General features: G+C 38.9%; 1 protein-coding gene across 20 annotated transcripts in view; it reads right to left on the reverse strand.

The window, feature by feature from the left end:
• SYTL5 (synaptotagmin like 5) overlaps positions 1-21,465 on the reverse strand; it is a 291,111-nt gene that overhangs the window by 105,296 nt on the left and 164,350 nt on the right. For all 20 annotated transcript variants that reach the window (XR_008708618.1, XR_008708619.1, XM_055565062.1 and 17 more), the window contains one exon: positions 7,317-7,526. Coding sequence is in view for 18 of the 20 variants with exons in the window: in XM_055565062.1 (XP_055421037.1) it covers positions 7,317-7,526 (210 nt within the window). In the remaining 2 variants the exon portion in view is untranslated. The remainder of the gene's footprint in view (positions 1-7,316; positions 7,527-21,465) is intronic.

Genomic DNA, 21,465 nt, shown 5'->3' on the forward strand with positions numbered 1-21,465 from the left:
TATTCTCAGTTGATACATATTATTAAACAGAGTCTCACTGAGCTTTCAGTTCAGTTCAGTCGCTCAGTCGTGTCTGACTCTTTGCGACCCCATGAATCGCAGCACATCAGGCCTCCCTGTCCATCACCAACTCCCGGAGTTCACTCAGACTCACGTCCATCAAGTCAGTGATGCCATCCAGCCCTCTCATCCTCTGTCGTCCCCTTCTCCTCCTGCCCTCAAACCCTCCCAGCATCAGAGTCTTTTCCAATGAGTCAACTCTTCGCATGAGGTGGCCAAAGTACTGGAGTTTCAGCTTTACAGTTTTTCAAACATGGTTGACCCTTGAATAACATGGGTATGAACTGCTCAGGTCCACTTACACATGAATTTTTACTATCCATGATTAGTTGAATTCAAGGATATGAAAATAGTTATGGAAAGGTTAACTAAGTAGTAAATCTAAGTGAAATAATGACTATAAAATAACAATATTTTGTGGAATTATGTTATAGACTGAATGCACCCCTTCCATAATAATTCATATATTGAAATGTAACCCCCAGTGCAATGGTTATTTGGATGGAGTCTTTGGGAAGTGATCACTCCCTTTATAAAAAGATTCTCCAGAGAGTTCCTTTGTCTCTTCTGTCCTCTTCTGCCAGGTGAGGACACAGTGGGAAGACAGCTGGCTATGAACCAGGAAGCACACCCTCACCAGACGACAAATCTGCCAGAACCCTGATCTCCAGGACAGTGAAAAATAAATTTCTGTTGTTTAAGAGCCACCTAGTCTATGGTATTCTGTTACAGCTGCCTAAATAGACTAAGACAAATCATACATACATACATAAATACATATATGTATACACACACACACTCAGCTATGTGTGTATATGTGTGTGCATAGATATAGATATACAAATATTTAAAATATACAATAGCACTAGGAGGGGAGTAAAGGCAATCTAAGTGTTTTTAAGTCCTGATATTGTCTTAGAAGTACCAAAACTACTAATTAATATTATATTTTAACAAGTCAAGGATGTATGCTGTAATCTCTAGAGAAATCATTAGATGAGTAGTAAAAAATGTATACATATTAGAGGAGATAAATAGAGAAATACTGCAACAACCTAAATGAAGGCAAATGAGTAAAGATAAAAGAACAGAATAGATGGGACCAAAAAGAGAATAAGTAAAAGGGTGGTAAATTTTAAATAAAATATATGGGTTATGTTATTACTACAAATGGGACAAATATCCTAATTAAATGACAACTGTCAGCCTAGATTTAAAATATGCACACACGATAATATTCCACTTATAAGAGACATATGGCAAATATAAGGAAAGAAAAAAGTTGCAAGTAAAGGATAAAGAGGATTCCCCAGGCATATGCCAACCAAAAGAAAGCAACTGAGGCCATACTAATTATAAAGTAAACTTTAAAAGGAAAAAATCATAACTAGAGATAAGAAGAGAGTTTTCATAATTATAAAGGTTTCTGTACAACTATAAAATCTCACAATTCTAAATACTTTAGCAATCAAGACTCTAAATTCAACATACACAAAGCAAATATTATCAAGCTAAAAAGGAAAATAGAAAATCCACAATCATTATTGAAAGAGATTAGTATATATTTCCCTCAATATCACATAGAATATATAGATTAAAAAATCAGTAGAGATATGGAAGATTTGGACAACACAATTAACAAATATCATTGAAAGACAAAACTAAGATATTCAAATAAATACTGCAGAATTCATTTTTTTAAGGAAATTGGAACATTTAACAAAATTGAAGATTTTCTGGGCTGAATTTCAAAGAATGAAATCATATAGAGTATGTTCTTTGACCAAAGTGAAATAAAGCTAATTTCAATATCAAAAAGATATCAAAAATCCCCATGAAATTAGATATCGAAAGACAATTGTAAATAACTCGTAGTTGGGAAAAAAAGGTGATGGAAATTAGAAAACAGAATGAAACCAATATCATAAAAAATAATGGATATGAAAATGTGTGAGATGCAGCTAAAGCTGTGCAAACAGGGAAATTCATATCCTTAAATGTATATGTTAGAAAAGGACAAAGGATGGAAAAAATGAAGTATCTAAACATATGAATCAAAACACTATTAATGAAAAATTCTAAAAAAGTAAAAGAAAGAACAGGAAATGAATAAAATTGAAAACAAGTATGCAATACAGAAAGAAAAAAAGATGTCAAGTGTTAGAAAAGAAGACACACTTGTGCAAAAATAAAATTTGAATGGTGCCACAGGAATTATTTTAATTAATAAGTGGGTTTAACAAGATTTCCAAATACAAAGTTAGACTACCCAAATCAACTGCATTTCTCCGTATCAACAACAATTAGAAAATAAAAAAAATTTAAGGATACTATTTATAATAACACAAAAATCAAATACTTGGATTAAATCTAATGATATGTAAGATGTATCAGGAAAAGTATTATATGAAATATTACTAAAAGAAATTAAAGGTAAATGAATGAAAGGGCACATAGTGTTTGTGGATCAAAAGACTAAATATTGAAAGACATCAATTCTCTCCATAACTTTCTGTAGATGTAATATAGTCCCTATAAAAATGCTAGTAGGACCTGTTTTACAGAAAGCTTATTCTAAATGTATTGGAAAAAACCAGGGCAATAACAGCCAGGGCATTTTGAACAAAAACAGCAAAGTGGCAAGCCCACTGGATATAAAATTTTATAAAGCTACAATGAATTAAAATAATGTGTCATTGGTACATTACACATGTAATAGAGTAGTCAGAAATGAAACTTGATTTGTGAAGGTGACACTGTAGAGAAATGAAAAAAAGGTCCTTTCAATAAATGTTGCTGGATCAAATGGATATTCATATTAAAATATAAAAATGAATCTGTAACAGCACATGCAAAAATCAGTTCCAAGTAGACTGTAAGTCTAAAAAGGTAATACAATAACACTTACAGGAGATCACACAGGAGAATATTTTCATCAACTTTTAAAAAAGCTTTTTTTTTTTTTTCTGTTAGGATACAGAAAGAAAAAACCCACTAATCTCATACAGGAAAAGATGAACAAATTGAGTTACTAAAAAATTAGAGATTTCTGTTCTTCAATACACCACTGAGAGAATGAAAAGGAACATCAGAAGTTGGGAAAAAAATATCTGAAACACAAGGAACCAACATGGTTTGTACACAGAATATATAAAAGACCCCTTCACATTAGTCAGTAAAAGGCTGATAACCTAACAGAAAAAAGGCAAGAGACCTGAACCAGCACTTCACAGAAAAGGACATTCAAATGGTCAGTCAACATATGAAGATATCCTCATTCTTATTGATAATAAAGAAAAATGCAATTAATCCACTACACACCCAACAAAATTATAAAAATGGAAAAACAAAAAAACACTGTTGTAAAAATATAAAGTAACCAACACTCATGCATCGCTAGTGAAAGGATAAGTTGGCACAACCACTTTGGAAAAACTGGCATCGTGGGGCTTCCCAGGTGGCACAGTGGTAAAGAATCCACCTGCTAAGGTAGGAGACATGGGTTTGATCCCTGATCTGGGAAAATCCCCTGGATGAGGACCTGGTAACCCACTCCAGTATTCTTGCCTGGGAAATCCCATGGGCAGAGGAGCCTGGAGGGCTACAGTCCACAGGGTCGCAAAGAGTCAGACACAACTTAGCTACTAAATGAAATGACTGAACAACTGAAATGAAACACATGCATAAATTCTATGACCCAGCAACTTTACTATGTACATATTCAATAGAAATACATACACATATGTACCAAGAGACATGTGCAAGAATATTTATAAGAGGTGAAAGCTAGAAACATCCCAAATATACATCAATGATAGAATGGTATATGAATTCTTATCTAGTTATAAACACAGTGTTAACAAAACACTATAGTGAAAATGAGTGAAATGAGTATACAAATGAAAATGAGTAGACATCTGCCAAATGCAACAAAAATGGATGTCTCACAAACATAATGTTGACCAAAAGTAGTTATGAATAAATACATACATCCTGTATGAGTCAATTTAAAGTAAAAAAATTTAATTTTTTTTATATTTTAAGTATAAAATCAACAATTTAAACAATTAAAATCAATTTAAAGTATAAAATCAATATAAAGTATAAAAAAGTCAAAGTTAACCTATGGTGTTAGCAGGATAATATTTATCATTGGAGAATAAGAAGGGACTAGTGATTGGGAGGAGGAAGAAGAAAAGCTTCTGGGGTATCAGTAGCATTTCTATTTCGTTGCCTGAATGGTAGTTACACAGAAACTGTGATAATTTGCAAAGCTGTACATCAGTGCTTCTCAAAGACATCTGCTCTTTACGGGACATGTGGCAATGTTGGCAGGAATCTGTCATTGTCACCACTGAAAAAGGGAGGAGTGCTACTGGTGTCTACTGGGCAGAAGCCATGAACACTGCTAAACATCTTATAGTACCTAGGACAGCCCCTCCCTCCCCCACAAAGAACCATATTGCCAAGAATTTCAGTGATGCTGAAATCGAGAAACCCTGTTATACACTTGTCATTTGTGTCCTTTTGTGTAAGTTAACTCTAGTTAAAAACAAAAGCCATGTGCATTATGTTTTCATTTAAAAAAAAAAAAGGGGGGTGCTAGTCTCTTTCCAAGTTTTCCTCTTCCGATTTGTTGTCCTCTAGTGGTCACTAAGAGTGGAGAGGGATAAATGCTCCTGCAAAATTATATAGAGGCAAAACTATAACTGAGGAAATTCTGTCCATTATTTCCTTGTAAGTCATTATTTGACTATACCGTAAGTAATAGTCGCTCAGTCGTGTTTGACTCTTTGCCATCCCATGGACTATAGCCCGACAGGCTCCCCTGTCCATGGGATTCTCCAGGCAAGAATACGGCAGTGGGTTGCCATTTCCTTCTCCAATTTGACAATACTGGAAGAGCCTTTATATCCAACTCTGAAATGTGAAGTAAAGGGGAGCAGAGTTGGAAAGACCCATTATTTCACACTGAGAAAAACTTTCTAAGAAGAGTTCAGGGTCTAAAAGAGCGAGTTTTACATTATGTACTTAGTCACAGATTTATCATGTTCCTTTTAAGTAGAAAGCAAACTGCATTACTGATACTTTTTCTGTACACATATATGGAGAAATTGGAGAAGGCAATGGCACCCCACCCCAGTACTCTTGCCTGGAAAATCCCATGGATGGAGGAGCCTGGTAGGCTGCAGTCCATGGGGTCGCTAAGAGTCTGACAGGACTGAGTGACTTCACTTTCACTTTTCACTTTCCTGCACTGGAGAAGGAAATGGCAACCCACTCCAGTGTTCTTGCCTGGAGAATCCCAGGGACAGGGGAGCCTGGTGGGCTGCCGTCTATGGGATGGCACAGAGTCGGACATGACTGAAGTGACTTAGTAGCATGGAGAAATATCCCAAGTAAACAATTTGATTTCATGGGAAAGACAGGAAGATATCCTGAATTATTTTTGCACCTTGATTTGCAGATTACTAAACCCAGTTGCCAGCAAATTTGGAAAACTCAGCAGTGGCCACAGGACTGGAAAAGGTCAGTTTTCATTCCAATCCCAAAGAAAGGCAATGCCAAAGAATGCTCAAACTACTGCACAATTGCACTCATCTCACATGCTAGTAAAGTAATGCTCAAAATTCTCCAAGCCAGGTTTCAGCAATACGTGAACCGTGAACTTCCTAATGTTCAAGCTGGTTTTAGAAAAGGCAGAGGAACCAGAGGTCAAATTGCCAACATCTGCTGGATCATCAAAAAAGCAAGAGAGTTCCAGAAAAACATCTATTTCTGCTTTATTGACTACGCCAAAGCCTTTGACTGTGTGGATCACAATAAACTGTGGAAAATTCTGAAAGAGATGGGAATACCAGACCACCTGACCTGCCTCTTGAGAAACCTCTATGCAGGTCAGGAAGCAACAGTTAGAACTGGACATGGAACAACAGACTGGTTCCAAACAGGAAAAGGAGTATGTCAAGGCTGTATATTGTCACCCTGCTTATTTAACTTATATGCAGAGTACATCATGAGAAACGCTGGGCTGGAGGAAGCACAAGCTGGAATCAAGATTGCCGGGAGAAATATCAATAACCTCAGATATGCAGATGACACCACCCTTATGGCAGAAAGTGAAGAAGAACTAAAAAGCCTCTTGATGAAAGTGAAAGAAGAGAGTGAAAAAGTTGGCTTAAAGCTCAGCATTCAGAAAACGAAGATCATGGCATCTGGTCCCATCACTTCATGGGAAATAGATGGGGAAACAGTGGAAACAGTGGCTGACTTTAGTTTATTTGGGCTCCAAAATCACTGAAGATGGTGATTGCAGCCATGAAATTAAAAGACGCTTACTCCTTGGAAGGAAAGTTATGACCAACTTAGACAGTATATAAAAAAGCAAAGACATTACTTCGCCAACAAAGGTCCATCTAGTCAAGGCTATGGTTTTTCCAATGGTTCATGTATGGATGTGAGAGTTGGACCAACCAGTCCATTCTAAAGGAGATCAGTCCTGGTGTTCATTGGAAGGACAGATGCTGAAGCTGAAACTCCAATACTTTGGCTATGTCATGCGAAGAGTTGACTCATTGGAAAAGACCCTGATGCTGGGAGGGATTGGGGGCAGGAAGAGAAGGGGATGACAGAGGATGAGATGGCTGGATGGCATCACTGACTCGATAGACATTCGTTTGAGTAAACTCCGGGAGTTGGTGATGGACAGGGAAGCCTAGTGTGCTGCAATTCATGGGATCACAAAGAGTTGGACACGACTGAGCAACTGAACTGAACTGAAACCCAGTTTTGGACTTCTCAGGCTGCACTAGTGGTAGAGAACCCGCCTGCCAATGCAGAAGATGCAGGTTCAATCCCTGGGTTTGGAAGATCCCCTGGAGGAGGGCACAGCAACCCACTCCAGTATTCTTGCCTGGAAAATTCCATGGGGCCATAAAAAGTCGGACACGACTGAGCACACACACCCTAAGAAGCTGGGTGGAGCCAAGTGTGGCTCTAAGAAAGCCTGAGGGTGGTGTTCAGATGCGGGAAGAGACCACGTTCTGTGAGGCTTCCAACTGTATAATGTTTCTGTGTCTCAGACACACACAAATACACATCACACCCTGCCAAAGCACTACTGAACTTCTAGTGGGGCTATACTTTCAATTCTATTCTCTATCGCTACCTTTTACGTATTCTTCCTCCTTGCTTTCCCCATTCCCCAGCTCTTCAGTCATCAAAGCTGACTTTGCACACAAAGGCAAGAAACTCACGCGACTCTCGCACAGATGGTGCACCGCCAGCTGCCATCAAGGCCTGAGACCCGGCACTGGCTGCACACTCTGAGGGAGCAGGTCTGGCACGGGTCTCCCCGATCGAATATCAAGCCCAGGTTTCTCTGACAGTGGGCACAGACCCTGGTGGTCTCCTGTTGAGTCTTCCCACTTCTGCGTTTTGCTTCCAAGAGTTCATTCTTCAGCTTCCTGGAAGGAGAGGGGGAAAAAATCACTTACAAAAGAGGAGCAGAGCTATCTTTATCTAAGGGATGTGTTCACTGGGGAGACTATTTGAAAGGATCAAGGAGTTCCATTCAAGTGACTTTCAAAAATCCATACTTTCTTCCTCCAGAATCAATAATCCTTTGATCTCATTAGTGGAAAAATATAATGCTTGTGTCTTACTCTTGGATTTTGAAATCTTATCCAGGCACTTCTATTTGCTATTAGTATTTATTTACATCCTACTCTACCTTCTCCAGGGTGTCTTTGATACCATAACAAGGGAGCACAACCCCAGCCTACAGGCATGCACAATGCTATGTTGTCTCCTTGCCTAGATATGAGGCAAGAGTGTGAAATCAAACTTGGCAACATGGGTGCTTTCTTTAAGTCAGGGGTCCCCAACCTCCAGGATCTAATGCTTGATTATCTGAGGTAGAGCTGATATAATAATGATTGAATTAACTGCACAATGGGCTTTCCTGGTGGCTCAGATGGTAAAGAATCTGCTTGCAATGCAGGACACCTGGGTTCCATCCCTGGGTTGGAAGATCCCCTGGAGAAGGGTACAGCAACCCACTCCAGTAGTCTTACCTGGAGAATTCCATGGACAGAGGAGACCGGCAGACTGTCCATGGGGTCGCACAGAGTCGGAAACGACTGAGCGACTAACACTTCAAGTGCACAATAAACGTAATATGCTGGAATCATCCCCAAAGCACCCCACACCAGGTCCATGTAAAAACTGTCTTCCACGAAACTAGTCCCTGATGCCAAAAAGGTTTGGGATTGCTGCCTTAAATGAGCCAATGTGAACTTTGTTACAAAGACATTGCCCATCATTGAAAATCAAACAATTGCCACTGACCCATGGGCTTTGCTGTTAGATATACATTTGTTTGAATCCTGGGTCCATCATGAATTACCTATTCAAACAGAAACAATGATTTACCCACTCAAGTTCGGTCTCTTCATTTCAAAAACAGGAGTAATAATATTCCAAAGTGACCATTTTTAAGACTAAGTAAGAAAATATATGGGAAGATACCAGCTTGTTTCCTGCCACACAAGTACTAAATAAATGCTATTTCTATATCCCTCCTTTTACTATATGACGTGATCTATTTACATACGTTTTAGAAAATAGCTATTCAAAAGGAATACTACTCAGTCATTAAAAAGGATAATGCCATTTGTAGCAACATGGATGGACCTAGAGATTATACTGAGTTAAATAAGTCAGAAAGAAAAAGACAAATACCACTCAAAGGTGGAATCTAAAATATGATGCAAATGAATTTACTTACAAAACAGAAACAAACTAATAGACAGAAAACAAACAGATGGTTACCAAAAGGAAAAGGGCATGGGGGAGGGATAAATTAGGAGTTTGGTGTTAACAGACAGAAAGCATTATATATAAAATAAACAATAAGGTCCTACTATATAATCTTCAATATCCTGTAGTAATCCATAATTGAAAAGAAAGTTCTCCCTTTCTTGTCCAATTGAGCACAGATGACAAGAACACACAACACATGTTTTCTACTCCCTGATTTAGAACTTACAAAGCATCCTTATGTCTTTTTTTTTTTCATGAACAACTGGCTCCTGAAATTGAGTGTAAGAAAAGCTCCACACAACTTACTTTTGAAAACCTGTAAAAGCTACAACTTTTAAAATGAGATGAATTCTCATTTGAAAACTCCAATTGTATTATTTGGAAAATAACAACAGACCTTTCCAGGTGGTGCAGTGGTAAAGAACCTTCCTGACAATGCAGGAAACTCAAGAAGACACAGGTTTGAACCCTGGGTCGGGAAGATATGCTAGAACAGGAAATGGCAACCCACTCCAGTATTCTTGCCTGGAAAATCCCATGGACAGAGGAACCTGGCAATCCAAGGGGTTTCAAAGAGTCAGATATGACTGAGTGCACACATGTGTGCACATGCGCGCGCGCACGCGCACACACACACACACACACACACACACCTTTAAACACCTCAGGGCACAGGAGAAATAAAACACCGCCTAGTCACAATCTGTAACAATTCATGCAACAATCATAAACAAAAATGACCAAAATGAGTGAAATAAAGAATAATCATAGACTGCAGTCCTATCCCAGTAGGATAGTGGGCCAAAGAATAAGAAATTGAGAACATGGGGTATTCCAGGATACTCCAGAGACAAAAAAAAATAAATAAATTTTATGATCAGGTGCCTGAAGTTTAACTACTTGGTTGCTCCTTAAACTAGAGCTTGAGACCATTTGGAGAAATTATGGCCATAAAGTCAAATATTTAGATTGCATTTTTATTTGTGTTCTATTCACAGGCCTTCATTTAGCAATCAGCGTTCACTTAGCTCCCAGTTTCAAAGTCGGAAAAGATGTGGGCCACCACAGGAAGGACACAGAGAACCAAGAATTTCAAGGTCCAAACACACCAGTTGGGAATTCCTAAGACAACCAGCATTAACTGTCCCACATATTCTGAGAGGAACCTCTGAGACTGTGGGGAAAGCTGGGAAGAATTCCACAGGCAGCACAAAATATTAAGCATGTTGACTGAAAAAAATGGATAACCTAAAAATTGAGAATTGTTTTATTTGGCAGACTTGCTGACGACTGAAGCCTGGGAGGCCGCCCCTCAGCTATAGCTCTGAGGGACTGCTCAGAAGAAGTAAGAGAGGAGCCAGGATACATAGGAGTTTTGCAACAAGGAGTAGGAACATCAAAAATTACCGACAAGTAAGGAAAACCAACCAGAAGCTCAAGATAATGAATTTAGCCCTTTTCTGTGTATGGGAAGGGGCAAGAGTCTGGGCTCATGGAAATCATTCCTTTGATTTGCAACTCAGTTATTTAGGGCCAGTATCCTGTTCTTTCCCATCCTGAGTCCCCTCAGGGTAGCTGGAGTGACTTGATGGTTGCAAGATCCCTTTGTTTGTTGATATGGCAGGCAACCTTTTTCACTCACAAGCAGCTTATAGGTTTTTCAAATCTTTGAGAAACTAACCTAATTCAATCATTAGTGGGTTGCCATTTCTTTCTCCAGCGATCTTCCCAACCCAGGGATCAAACCCATGTCTCCTGCACTGGCAGGTGAATTCTTTACCGCTAAGCCACCAGGGAAACCCAATTCAATCATACCTAGGATAATTTCACCTTAAGTGGACACAGGCATTTCTCAAGAAGAGGAGAAAGGGTAATGAGAGAGTAAAGGGTAAAGGGACAGTAGTTGTAGTCAGGAAAAGAAACTGTGCAACTGGTGACATTGTATGAAGGAGAAAGGGAAGTACAGGGAGCTAGAAGAGAGGAATAGGATGGACGATTTCTCTTTCCTGTGCTTCACTGGCCGCCACTCACAAAGCAAGGTCGATCTCATTTGGTTCCTGTACTCCTGGCCCAGTCTCAGGAAGGTATCTGAGGAAGATGGGTCTCTGGGCTGTAAGCACAGAATCTGTTCATCTTTCTTATCCACATAAGCTAGAAATGTTTCTGGTTCCAAATAACAGTCTTAAATATTTGGTGTAATTTTTCTCCCACAAGGGTTTCCCTTGTGGCTCAGAACGGTAAAGAATCTGCCTGCAATGCAGAAGGCCTGGGTTTGATCACTGGGTCAGGAAGATCCTCTGGAGAAAGGAATGGCTACCTACTCCAGTATTCTTGCCTAGAGAATTCCATGGACAGAGGAGCCTGGCAGGCTACAGTCTATAGGGTCGCAAAGAGTAGGACACAACTGAGCGATTAACACTTTCACTTTATTCCCCATATACAAGAAATCCAGAATTAGCCACTTGCTTGTATTAGTTCAACTGAAAAGTCAGGTTATTAAAGAATCATTTCATTCTGATGATCCCCTATCTTCAAAGTATGGCTTATCATTCTTATGCAAAACGGTTAGGCAGCTTCAGTAGTGCATCAGCAGAGTTTAAGGCAGTAAGAATAGGGAGGGAGTGTCAGTTATACTTGTTTCTTACAGTTACACCTGTATCTAAACAGAAAAGCAAAAGTTGATGCAGGAGTCCTCCAATGAAGAAAGACTTCCCTTAGGGACTTCCCTTAGGGAAGTCCTTCTTAGGTTCACTTGACCAGACCGTGTCACAGCATCACCATTAGCTGCAAGGGAGGCTGGGTAGGTGGAACAAGTTGGAACTGTAGATACTGCCCTCTTGACATTAGATGTGGTCAAGTGACTCCCGCTGGTGCATGAACTGCAATATGTGACTCCAGGTAAAAGCTTTAAGAGCAAATCACCAGGTTACCACAAACCCTCTTCTTCGCATGAAGAATGGCAATGTCCCAAATAGTGTCTGCCCTGTAAGTTTGAGTCCTGGTCTGAAGATGCCATGAACTAGAGACCCTAGCCACTCAGTTATGGACATGGAACATCAGAGAGAAATAAACCTTCATTGTTTTAAACCAGTAAGAATTTGGAACTGTTCTTAGAGCATCACTTAGCCTACCCTGAATGATAAACATACAGCCTAAGAACTTCCCTGGTGGTGCAGGAGGTAAGGAATCTGCCTGCCAATGCGGGAGAGATGGGTTCGAACCCTGGTCCATGAAGATTCCACATGCCGTGTAGCAACTAAGCCTCTGTGCACAATCACTGAAGCTTGTACACTCCAGGCCCCTTCAACAGCAACTACTAAGCCCGAGAGCTGCAACTAGAGAAAGCCCACACAAATGCAAGGAAGACCCAGCACAGACAAAAGTAAATAAATAAATAATTTTTTAAAAATAAGCCTAGTTTCTTCATTTGGCTGCCTTTCATATATTCTTTTACTGCAGCTTTACTGCTGCTTACCCAGAGTGGCTTTCTCTGATTACAAAATCTACTGCAGATTCCCGTCTTATTCTCATTCAGAGAACTGTGTTCTTTCTCTTCACAGAACTTAGCATATTTCTTAGTTGTACTTTTTTTTTTTTTTTCAACTGGTTTCATGTTTGTCTCCCGAACTCCTCTGAAATTTCCATGAGGGCAAGACTGCATCTGTTTTGTTCAGTTTTTCATTTTATAGCATCTAAGCAGTGTCAGGAACATAATAGCAATCATTTAATTGAATGAAAAAAAAAGAGCGCATAAGCAAAAGCTGGTGAGTGACAGAGAAAGAAGACAGGAAAAAGGGAGAAAGGAAGAGAATGGGGCGGCAGGGAGGAAATCTCAGCCATACTAGGTATTACTGGGCATTCCACTTAATCTCTCCAGGTGTCAGTACTTCAACTTCAAAATAAAGATACTGATTCCTTTCCTATCTTCCTCAAGGGTGGTTGTGAAAGCCAGAGGCAGTTAAGTATGGTAATATGTTTGGGGAATTACAGAGGACTTTACAATGTGAAGCCATTATTATTTAAAAAAAAGAAAGAGAATGTGAAGAGAAAAATGTACAATGTTAGATTTCCTGAGAATAAAATCAAAATTGGCTAAAACTGATATCAGACACACTTTGAAAAAGTAATGCAAGCCTGGGAAAACTACAGTAAGGATTTCTAGAACTTTTCCATCTTCCTTAACCTTGTTTGTACACTTTTGATCAGAAAGAAAAAACTATTTTGATTCTTTAAAATATTAAAATTCTCACCATTTCCTCTCTTTGTTCTTATTTCGAAACAAAAACAGAGTACTAAGTATAGTAGACATAAATGTGGCCCCAAATCAACTGTTGAAAAGTAATGAAGATACAAAGAAAAAAATGTTATGAAAAAGATATTTCCCAGACATAAAAAAGAATAACGTCATTTGCAGCAACATGGATGGGTCTTATCCCTACTGATTATCATACCAAGTGAAGTCAGCCAAATACTATATATCCCTTACATGTGGAATCATAAAAAATGATACAAATGAATTTATTTACAAAACAGAAATAGACTGATCAACATAGAAAACAATCTCATGGCTACCAAAGGGGAAAGTAGGGGTAGGGGGAGATAACTTAGAACTTCAGATTAACAGATAGTCACTATTATATATAGAAAATAAACAAGGGCCAACTGAATAGCATAGGAAAGTATATTCAGATTATCTTATAATAACCTATAGTGGAAAAGAATCTGAAAAAGAGTAGATATACATTATACATGTATACCTGAATCACTTTGCTATTAATAAATGGAATACTGCCTGCCATATCAGGAAACAAACGCTGTCCCAGTCATCAGTGATTGTAGCCACCACAGAAGGTGAGCAGGTATACACTGTATACTTGAAAGTAACACATTATATATCAGCTACACTTCCTTTAAAAAAAAAAAAAGGAATACACAGGAAAAAATAAAAAAAAAGCTGTTGAAGACATTTAATTCCAGCTAAGGCCAATTTTTCACCTAAGATAAACTCAGGGTGCCTTTGTATTTTAAAAACATCAGTTCATTTAAAAGAATACATTTGAATCAGTTCTAATGAGGTGGATGAAACTGGAGCCTATTATACAGAGTGAAGTAAGCCAGAAAGAAAAACACCAATACGGTATACTAACGCATATATATGGAATGTAGAAGGGTGGTAATGATAACCCTGTATGCGAGACAGCAAAAGAGACACAGATGTATAGAACAGTCTTTTGGACTCTGTGGGAGAGGGCGAGGGTGGGATGGTTTGGGAGAATGGCATTGAAACATGTATATTATCATATGTGAAATGGATCGCCAGTCCAGGTTCGATGCATGATACAGGACGCTCGGGGCTGGTGCACTGGGATGACCCAGAGGGATGGGATGGGGAGGGAGGTGTAAGGGGGGTTCAGGATGGGGAACACATGTACACCCGTGGTGGATTCATGTCAATGTATGGCAAAACCAATACAATATTGTAATTAGCCTCCAAAACATAAATAAATAAATAAATAAATAAATAAAAGAAGCAAACTTTAATACAATCAAATCAACTAATCAGTTAAAAAACGAATAAATATTTTGAGAATATAAATGACTGAAGGAAATTTGAACATTGACTGGATTTTTGATGAATTTAAAGAACTCATATTAAACTTTTTAGATGTGATCATGGAATTGTAATTATGTTTAAAAAGAGATATGTTCTGAAAAATTGGTGGATGAAATAATATGATGTATATGATGCTCTATAAAAAAAATCCAGTGGAAGGATCCAGTGGGGAAAGACATTGAAGGTATAAGGATGTTCTTAAATCAATAAATGTTGTGCTGGGTGATGGCTATTTTAGGTTCATTTTACTATATTCTTGTGAGTGTTTGAAATTTTCTGTAATAAAAAGTAAAACAAAATAGAACAATAACAACAAAAAGATAAATTCAGGGTGCCCTTGTATTTTAAAAACATCAGTTTATTCTTTAGGTTTGCTTGTTGCTACACAGATAAATATGTATTAACATGTGAATCGATGACTTATATGTAGTTGAAATCCTAAATATTACAGAGACCAACAGTCTCAACTGTTGTTGAATGATAATATTTTCATTTCTATATTCTGGTGATATACTGAATTCAATTTATTCTATCCCATAATCAAAACTGTTCAATGCAGTACAAAGAGTGCTTGCTTTATCGTGGCATAGACACATTGCTTTCAAATCAGGAATTGCTTTCATTAAAATTCCTGTCACATGTGTGTATGGTGTTGCTTTTCTTTTGCTACCCTGTTTAGACCCAATTGTGTTGAACACTATTTTGCATCAAATAAGCTAGAAATTCTAGAAGGGAAGCAATTAACTGCCTGGAAGAGGAAGCAATAGAAGCTTCACAAAGCTTCTTTGATTCCTTCATGCCTTTCAACAATCTGCAGTTTCATCTAGCAGAGCACATCAAGGCTTGAGAAAAATACTGAGCAAGCCAGAACTATACAGTGGTTCATAACATAAGGCTCCAAAGTCAGACTCCCTGGGTTCAAATCCTGGCCTTGCCCCTTATTTCCCTTGAGACTTTAAAAAAATTACTTAGCCTCTCTGTGTCTCAAGACCTTTTAAAAAGACTTGACTTCTCTCTGTCTCAAAATATTCCCTCTGTTACAAAAAAAATTCATAGTAATTACAAGCTCATGGGATTTTTGTGAGCATTAAATAAGATGATGCTGTCATGAGCATAACTATAGTGTAAAGCACAGCATGGCACATAGTAGTTGTGGAATAGACCATTCCAGTATGCATCTCCTAATATGTGTTCTCCGTTTTTCTATTAGTGGAATGTCTAGCTAGGCTCGTGGCCACTCAAGACTACATTTCCCAGCATGTCTTGCAGTTAGTTTTTCCATGAGACCAAATATTAGCCAATATGATATGATCAGAAATGATACAAGTAACCTCTAGGTCATGTCCCTAATGGAAAAGGGGTATCCCTGTTCCATGAACTCTTCTTCCCTGCAAGAAGCTAGGATGAGAATATAGGGGTGAGTCATCTTGGAAGAAGAGACAAACTTTCAAGATGGTAGAACTACAAAAGACAAGGCACCAAGATCCATGCAATAATGGAGCCACCATCACAACATCACAAAGCTGCCAACCAATTCAGACTTTCCTGTTAGACAGCAATGTACTTCCATCTTCTGTAAGTCGTAATTAAAATATGTCTCTGTCATCCACAGACAAACCTCTCTCTCAACAAATAAAAGAAGAACTCAGCAGATAAGATAGTAGCTCTTTTTATTATTGTCCACTTGCACAGCTGTTGCTACTAGGTTTTGCTTCAGCCTCTGCTGCAGAGCCTACCAGCTAAATGCTTGTCTAGAGCTCGAGTTTCATATTCCTTTAAGAGAACAAAACCACGGTGACTGACAAAAAATACTGTCAAACCAAAAACAATGAAAAAAAAAAAAAAGCACTTGACATAATAAATGTGGGCAGAATAATGTCACAGCAGCCTGATGCCAATGGCTGCATGCCTCCTGCACTCCTGACTTTTTCATTTTGATTGCAGGCCTGTGTGTGTGGCATCTATTATTAAAACCTAACCATCACAACACTTAGCCACTATAATGACAGGCACTCTGCTTTAAGTTTCACGCCCATAAACGTTGACAATGACCCATGAAAAAGACATTATGATTCCAATTTTTACAGATAAAAAAGTGGAATCTCAGAGAAGAAACATCACAGGGCTATTAAGTGGTGCACTCATGATTCAGATCCAGAGTTTTATATTCCCAAATCTGTACTTTTGCCCATCCAAGACTCCCCTCATTGCTTCTCAATTTATTAAAATACTGTGGCTCAGAATGAACACTGGGAATACTAACAATTGGTATCACTTTCCCAGCTGTAAAAACCTAGACTGAACATATTCGAAGTAAAGAGTCAAACATGAAGGGTTTCTCCTATCGGCCCACCGAATGACATGCGCCCAAGTTGCCTCTTATCACAGAATCTCTCCTGGCGAACATTCTCCAACAGAGCTGTTCCTCATCAAATACCACTATAAACTTTATTAAGCTTTTGATTAATTTGCAAGTCAATGGCTATTAAAAAGAATCCAGACCATCCAAGAATGAGGGGAAAGTTTCACTCAGAGAGAAAGCTACTTGAGAGAACATAAATAAGGAACAGAATTGAAAGAACCCTTGTCTGGATAAAGAAATCTTGCCATCTGTGTCAATTTACTAAGTTTAGAAACTGTCTCATGAATTGCCTGCTGATCCAGAGGTTAGGATTCTCTGCTTTCAGTGCTGAGGGCCCAGGTTCAATCACTGGTCAGGGAACTAACATCATGCAAGCTGTACAGTGCAATCAAACAACAACAACAAACAAATTATCTCAAGGAAAGAGGGCACTGTGCAATCTGGGATGACACTAAGCACTTCCCAGTGGTAGGAACAGTTGGCTCATAGGAACATATCAGGAGATCTCAGAAAACCATGTGGACAGAGGCAATTATTTATTATCAATAGTCTTAAAATCATAGCAGAAATTGATCTCATGTATAATTATCAAACCAAGTCTTCAACCTGGGAACACCTTGCAAAATATCATCAAAATTTCCTGGCCTGACAAGGAACAAGAACGTATGTATTCTAAAAATCTGAAACCCAAAGGATACCCTTTCCTGAGTATCAAAAACAGTAGAAAGACGTTCATCATCGCTAATTATAAGAAATGCAAATCAAAACTACAATGAGGTACCACCTCACACCATTAAGAAAAGTCTATAAACAATGAATGCTGGAGAGGGTGCAGAGAAAAGGGAAGCCTCTTACACTGTTGGTGGGAATGTCACTGGTGCAGCCACTATGGAAAACAGTATGGAGATTTTTCAGAAAACTAAAAATAGAATTACCACATGATCCAGTAATCCCACCACTGGGCATCTATCTAGACAAAACTGTAACTTGAAAAGATCTATGCACCCCTATATTCATAGCAGTATTTATTTACGGAGGCAAGACAAGGAAGCAACCTAAATGTCCATCAACAGATGAATGGATAAAGGAGATATAGTACATATATTCAATGGAGTATTACTCAGCCATTAAAAGAACTAATGTCATTTGCAGCAACTTGGATGAAAACAAGATTATCATATGAAGTGAAGTAAGTCAGAAAGTGAAAGACAAATGTCATATCACTTATATATGGAATCTAAAATATGACAAAAATGAACTTATCTACAAAACATCCACACTGCAGTGTGGCTGTGGTCCATGGGGTTGCAGAGAGTTGGACATGACTGGATGACTGAACTACCTGACTGGCAAGAATACACAGAAGAATTGTATAAAAACATGTAAAATATCATATGTGAAACAAATCGCCAGTCCAGGTTTGATGCATGATACAGGATGCTTGGGGTTGGTGCACTGGGATGACCCAGAGGGATGGGATGGGGAGGGAGGTGTAAGGGGGGTTCAGGATGGGGAACACATGTACATTCATGGTGGATTCAAGTCAATGTATGGCAAAACCAATACAATATTGTAAAGTGAAATAAATTAATTAATTTAAAAAAAGATCTAAATGACCCATGCAACATCGATAGTGTGATCACTCACCTAGAGCCAGATATCCTGGAGTGTGAAGTCAAGTGAGCCTTAGAAAGTATTATTACAAAAAAAGCTAGTGGAAGTGATGGAATTTCAGCAGAGCTGCTTAAAATAACATTGTTAAAGTGCTGTGCTCAATATGCCAGCAAAGTTGGAAAACTCAGCAATGGCCACAGGAATGTAAACGGTCAGTTTTCACTCCAATTCCAAAGAATGGCAATGCCAAAGAATGTTTAAACTACTGTACATTTACACTCATTTCACATGCTAGCAAGGCCATGCTCAAAATGCTCCAAGCTAGGCTTCAACAGTACGTGAACATAGAACTTCCAGATGTTCAAGCTGGATGTCAAAAAGGCAGAGGAACCAGAGATCAAATTGCCAACATCTGTTGGATCACAGAAAAGGCCAAGGAATTGTAGAAAAACATCTACTTCTACTTTATTGAGTATGCGAAAGCCTTTGACTGTGTTAGTCAGTTAGTTCAGTAACTCAGTCATGTCAGACTCTTTGCAACCCCATGGAATGTAACATGCCAGGCTTCCCTGTCCATTACCAACTCCTGGAGCTTACTCAAACTCATGTCCATCTAGTCTGTGATACCATCAAACCATCTGATCCTCTGTCGTCCCCTTCTCCTCCTGCCTTTAAGCTTTCCCAGCATCAGGGTCTTTTCCAATGAGTCAGTTCTTCGCGTCAGGGGGCAAAAGTATTGGAGCTTCAACTTCAGCATCAGTCTTTCCAATGAATATTCAGGACTGATTTCCTTTAGGATTGATTGGTTGGATCTCCTTGCAGCCCAAGGGACTCTCAAGAGTCTTCTCTAGCACCACAGTTCAAAACCATCAATTCTTTGGTGCTCAGCTTTCTTTTTTTAAAATTAATTTATATATTATAATTGGAGATTAATTACTTTACAATTAGAATGAGACACAGGGCAGTTCTGCAAGCTCCCCAAATAATTCTTAGTCATCTTGCAGTGTGGCTGCAGGTGTCTTGTTGATTCAGTTTAGTTCACTCAGTCGTGTTCGACTCTTTGCAACCCCATGGACTGCAGCACACCAGGCTTCCCTGTCCATCACCAGTTCCCGGAGCTTGCTCAAACTCATGTCCATTGAGTCGGTGATGCCATTCAACCTTCTCCTTCTGCTTTTAATCTTTCCCAGCATCAGGGTGTTTTCCAATGAGTCAGTTCTTCACATCAGGTGGCCAAAGTATTGGAGTTTCAACTTCAGCATCAGTCCTTCCAATGAATATTCAGGACTGATTTCCCTTAGGGTTCACTGGTTGGAACTCCTTGCAGTCAAAGGGACTCTCAAGAGTTTTCTCCAACTCCACAGTTCAAAAGCATCAATTCTTCAGCATTCAGCTTTCTTTATGGTCCAACTATCACAACCATATATGACTACTGGAAAAACCATAGCTTTGACTAGATGGACCTTTGTTGGCAAAGTAATGTCTCTGCTTTTTAATATGCTGTCGAGGTTTGGTCATAGCTTTACTTCCAAGAAGCAAGTGTCCTTTAATTTCATGGCTGCAATCACCATCTGCAGTGATTTTGGACCCCCCAAAAAATAAAGTCTCTCACTGTTTCCATTGTTTCTCCATCTATTTGCCATGGAGTGATGGGACCAGATGCCATGATCGTAGCTTTTTGAATGTTGACTTTTAAGAAGTTTTTTCATTCTCCTCTTTCACTTTCATCAGAAGGCTCTTTAGTTTCTCTTCACTTTCTGCCATAAGGGTGGTGTCGGCTGTGTATCTAAGGTTATTGAAATATTTCTCCCAGCAATCTTGATTCCAGCTTGTGCTTCTTCCAGCCCAGTGTTTCTCATGATGTACTCTGCATATAAGTTAAATAAGCAGGGTGACAATGTACAGCCTTGATGTACTCCTTTCCTGATTTGGAACCAGTCTGTTGTTCCATGTCCATTTCTAACTGTTGCTTCTTGACCTGCATATAGATTCTTCAGGAGGCATGTGAGGTAGTCTGGTATTCCTATCTCTTGAAGAATTTTCCACAGTTTGGTGTGATTTACACAGTCAAAGGCTTTAGCATAGTTAATAAAGCAGAAGTAGATGTTTTTCTGGAATTTGCCTGCTTTTTCAACAATCCAGTGGATGTTGGCAATTTGATCTCTGGTATCTCTACCTTTTCTAAATCCAGCTCAAACATCTGGAAGTTCATGGCTCACATACTGTTGAAGCCTGGCTTAGAGCATTTTGAGCATTACTTTGCTAGCGTGTGAGATGAGTGCAATTGTGCAGTAGTTTGAACAGTCTTTAGCATTGCCCTTCTTTGGGATTGGAATGAAAACTGACCTGTTCAGTCCTGTGGCCACTGCTGTGTTTTCCAGGTTTGCTGGCATATTGAGTGTATCATTTTCACAGCATCATCTTTTAGGATTTGAAATATCTCAACTGAAATTCCATCACCTCTACTAGCTTTGTTCATAGTGATGCTTCCTAAAGCCCAGTTGACTTCACATTCCAGAATGTCTGGCTCTAGGTGAGTGATCACATCATCATGGTTATCTAGGTCATGAAAATATCTTTTGTATGGTTCTGTGTATTCTTGCCACCTCTTCTTAATATCTTCTGCTTCTGTTAGGCCCACACCATTTCTGTCCTTTATTGTGCCCATCTTTGCATGAAATTTGACTATGTGGATCACAACAAACTATGAAAAATTCTTAAAGAGATGGGAATACCAGACCACCTTCTTTGCCTCCTGAGAAACCAGTATGCAGTTAAAGAAGCAACAGTTGGAACTGGACATGGGTCAACGGACTGCTCCAAATTGGTAAAGGAGTACATCAAGGCTGAATATAGTCACCTTGGTTATTTTACTTATATGCAGAGTACATCACGTGAAATGCTGGGCTGGATGAAAAACAAGCTGGAATTGAGATTGCCGGGAGAAATATCAATAACCTCAGATATGCAGATGACACCACCCTAATAGCAG

The sequence above is a fragment of the Bubalus kerabau genome, chromosome X (genome assembly GCF_029407905.1).
Source record: "Bubalus kerabau isolate K-KA32 ecotype Philippines breed swamp buffalo chromosome X, PCC_UOA_SB_1v2, whole genome shotgun sequence".
Classification (NCBI taxonomy): Eukaryota; Metazoa; Chordata; class Mammalia; order Artiodactyla; family Bovidae; genus Bubalus; species Bubalus kerabau.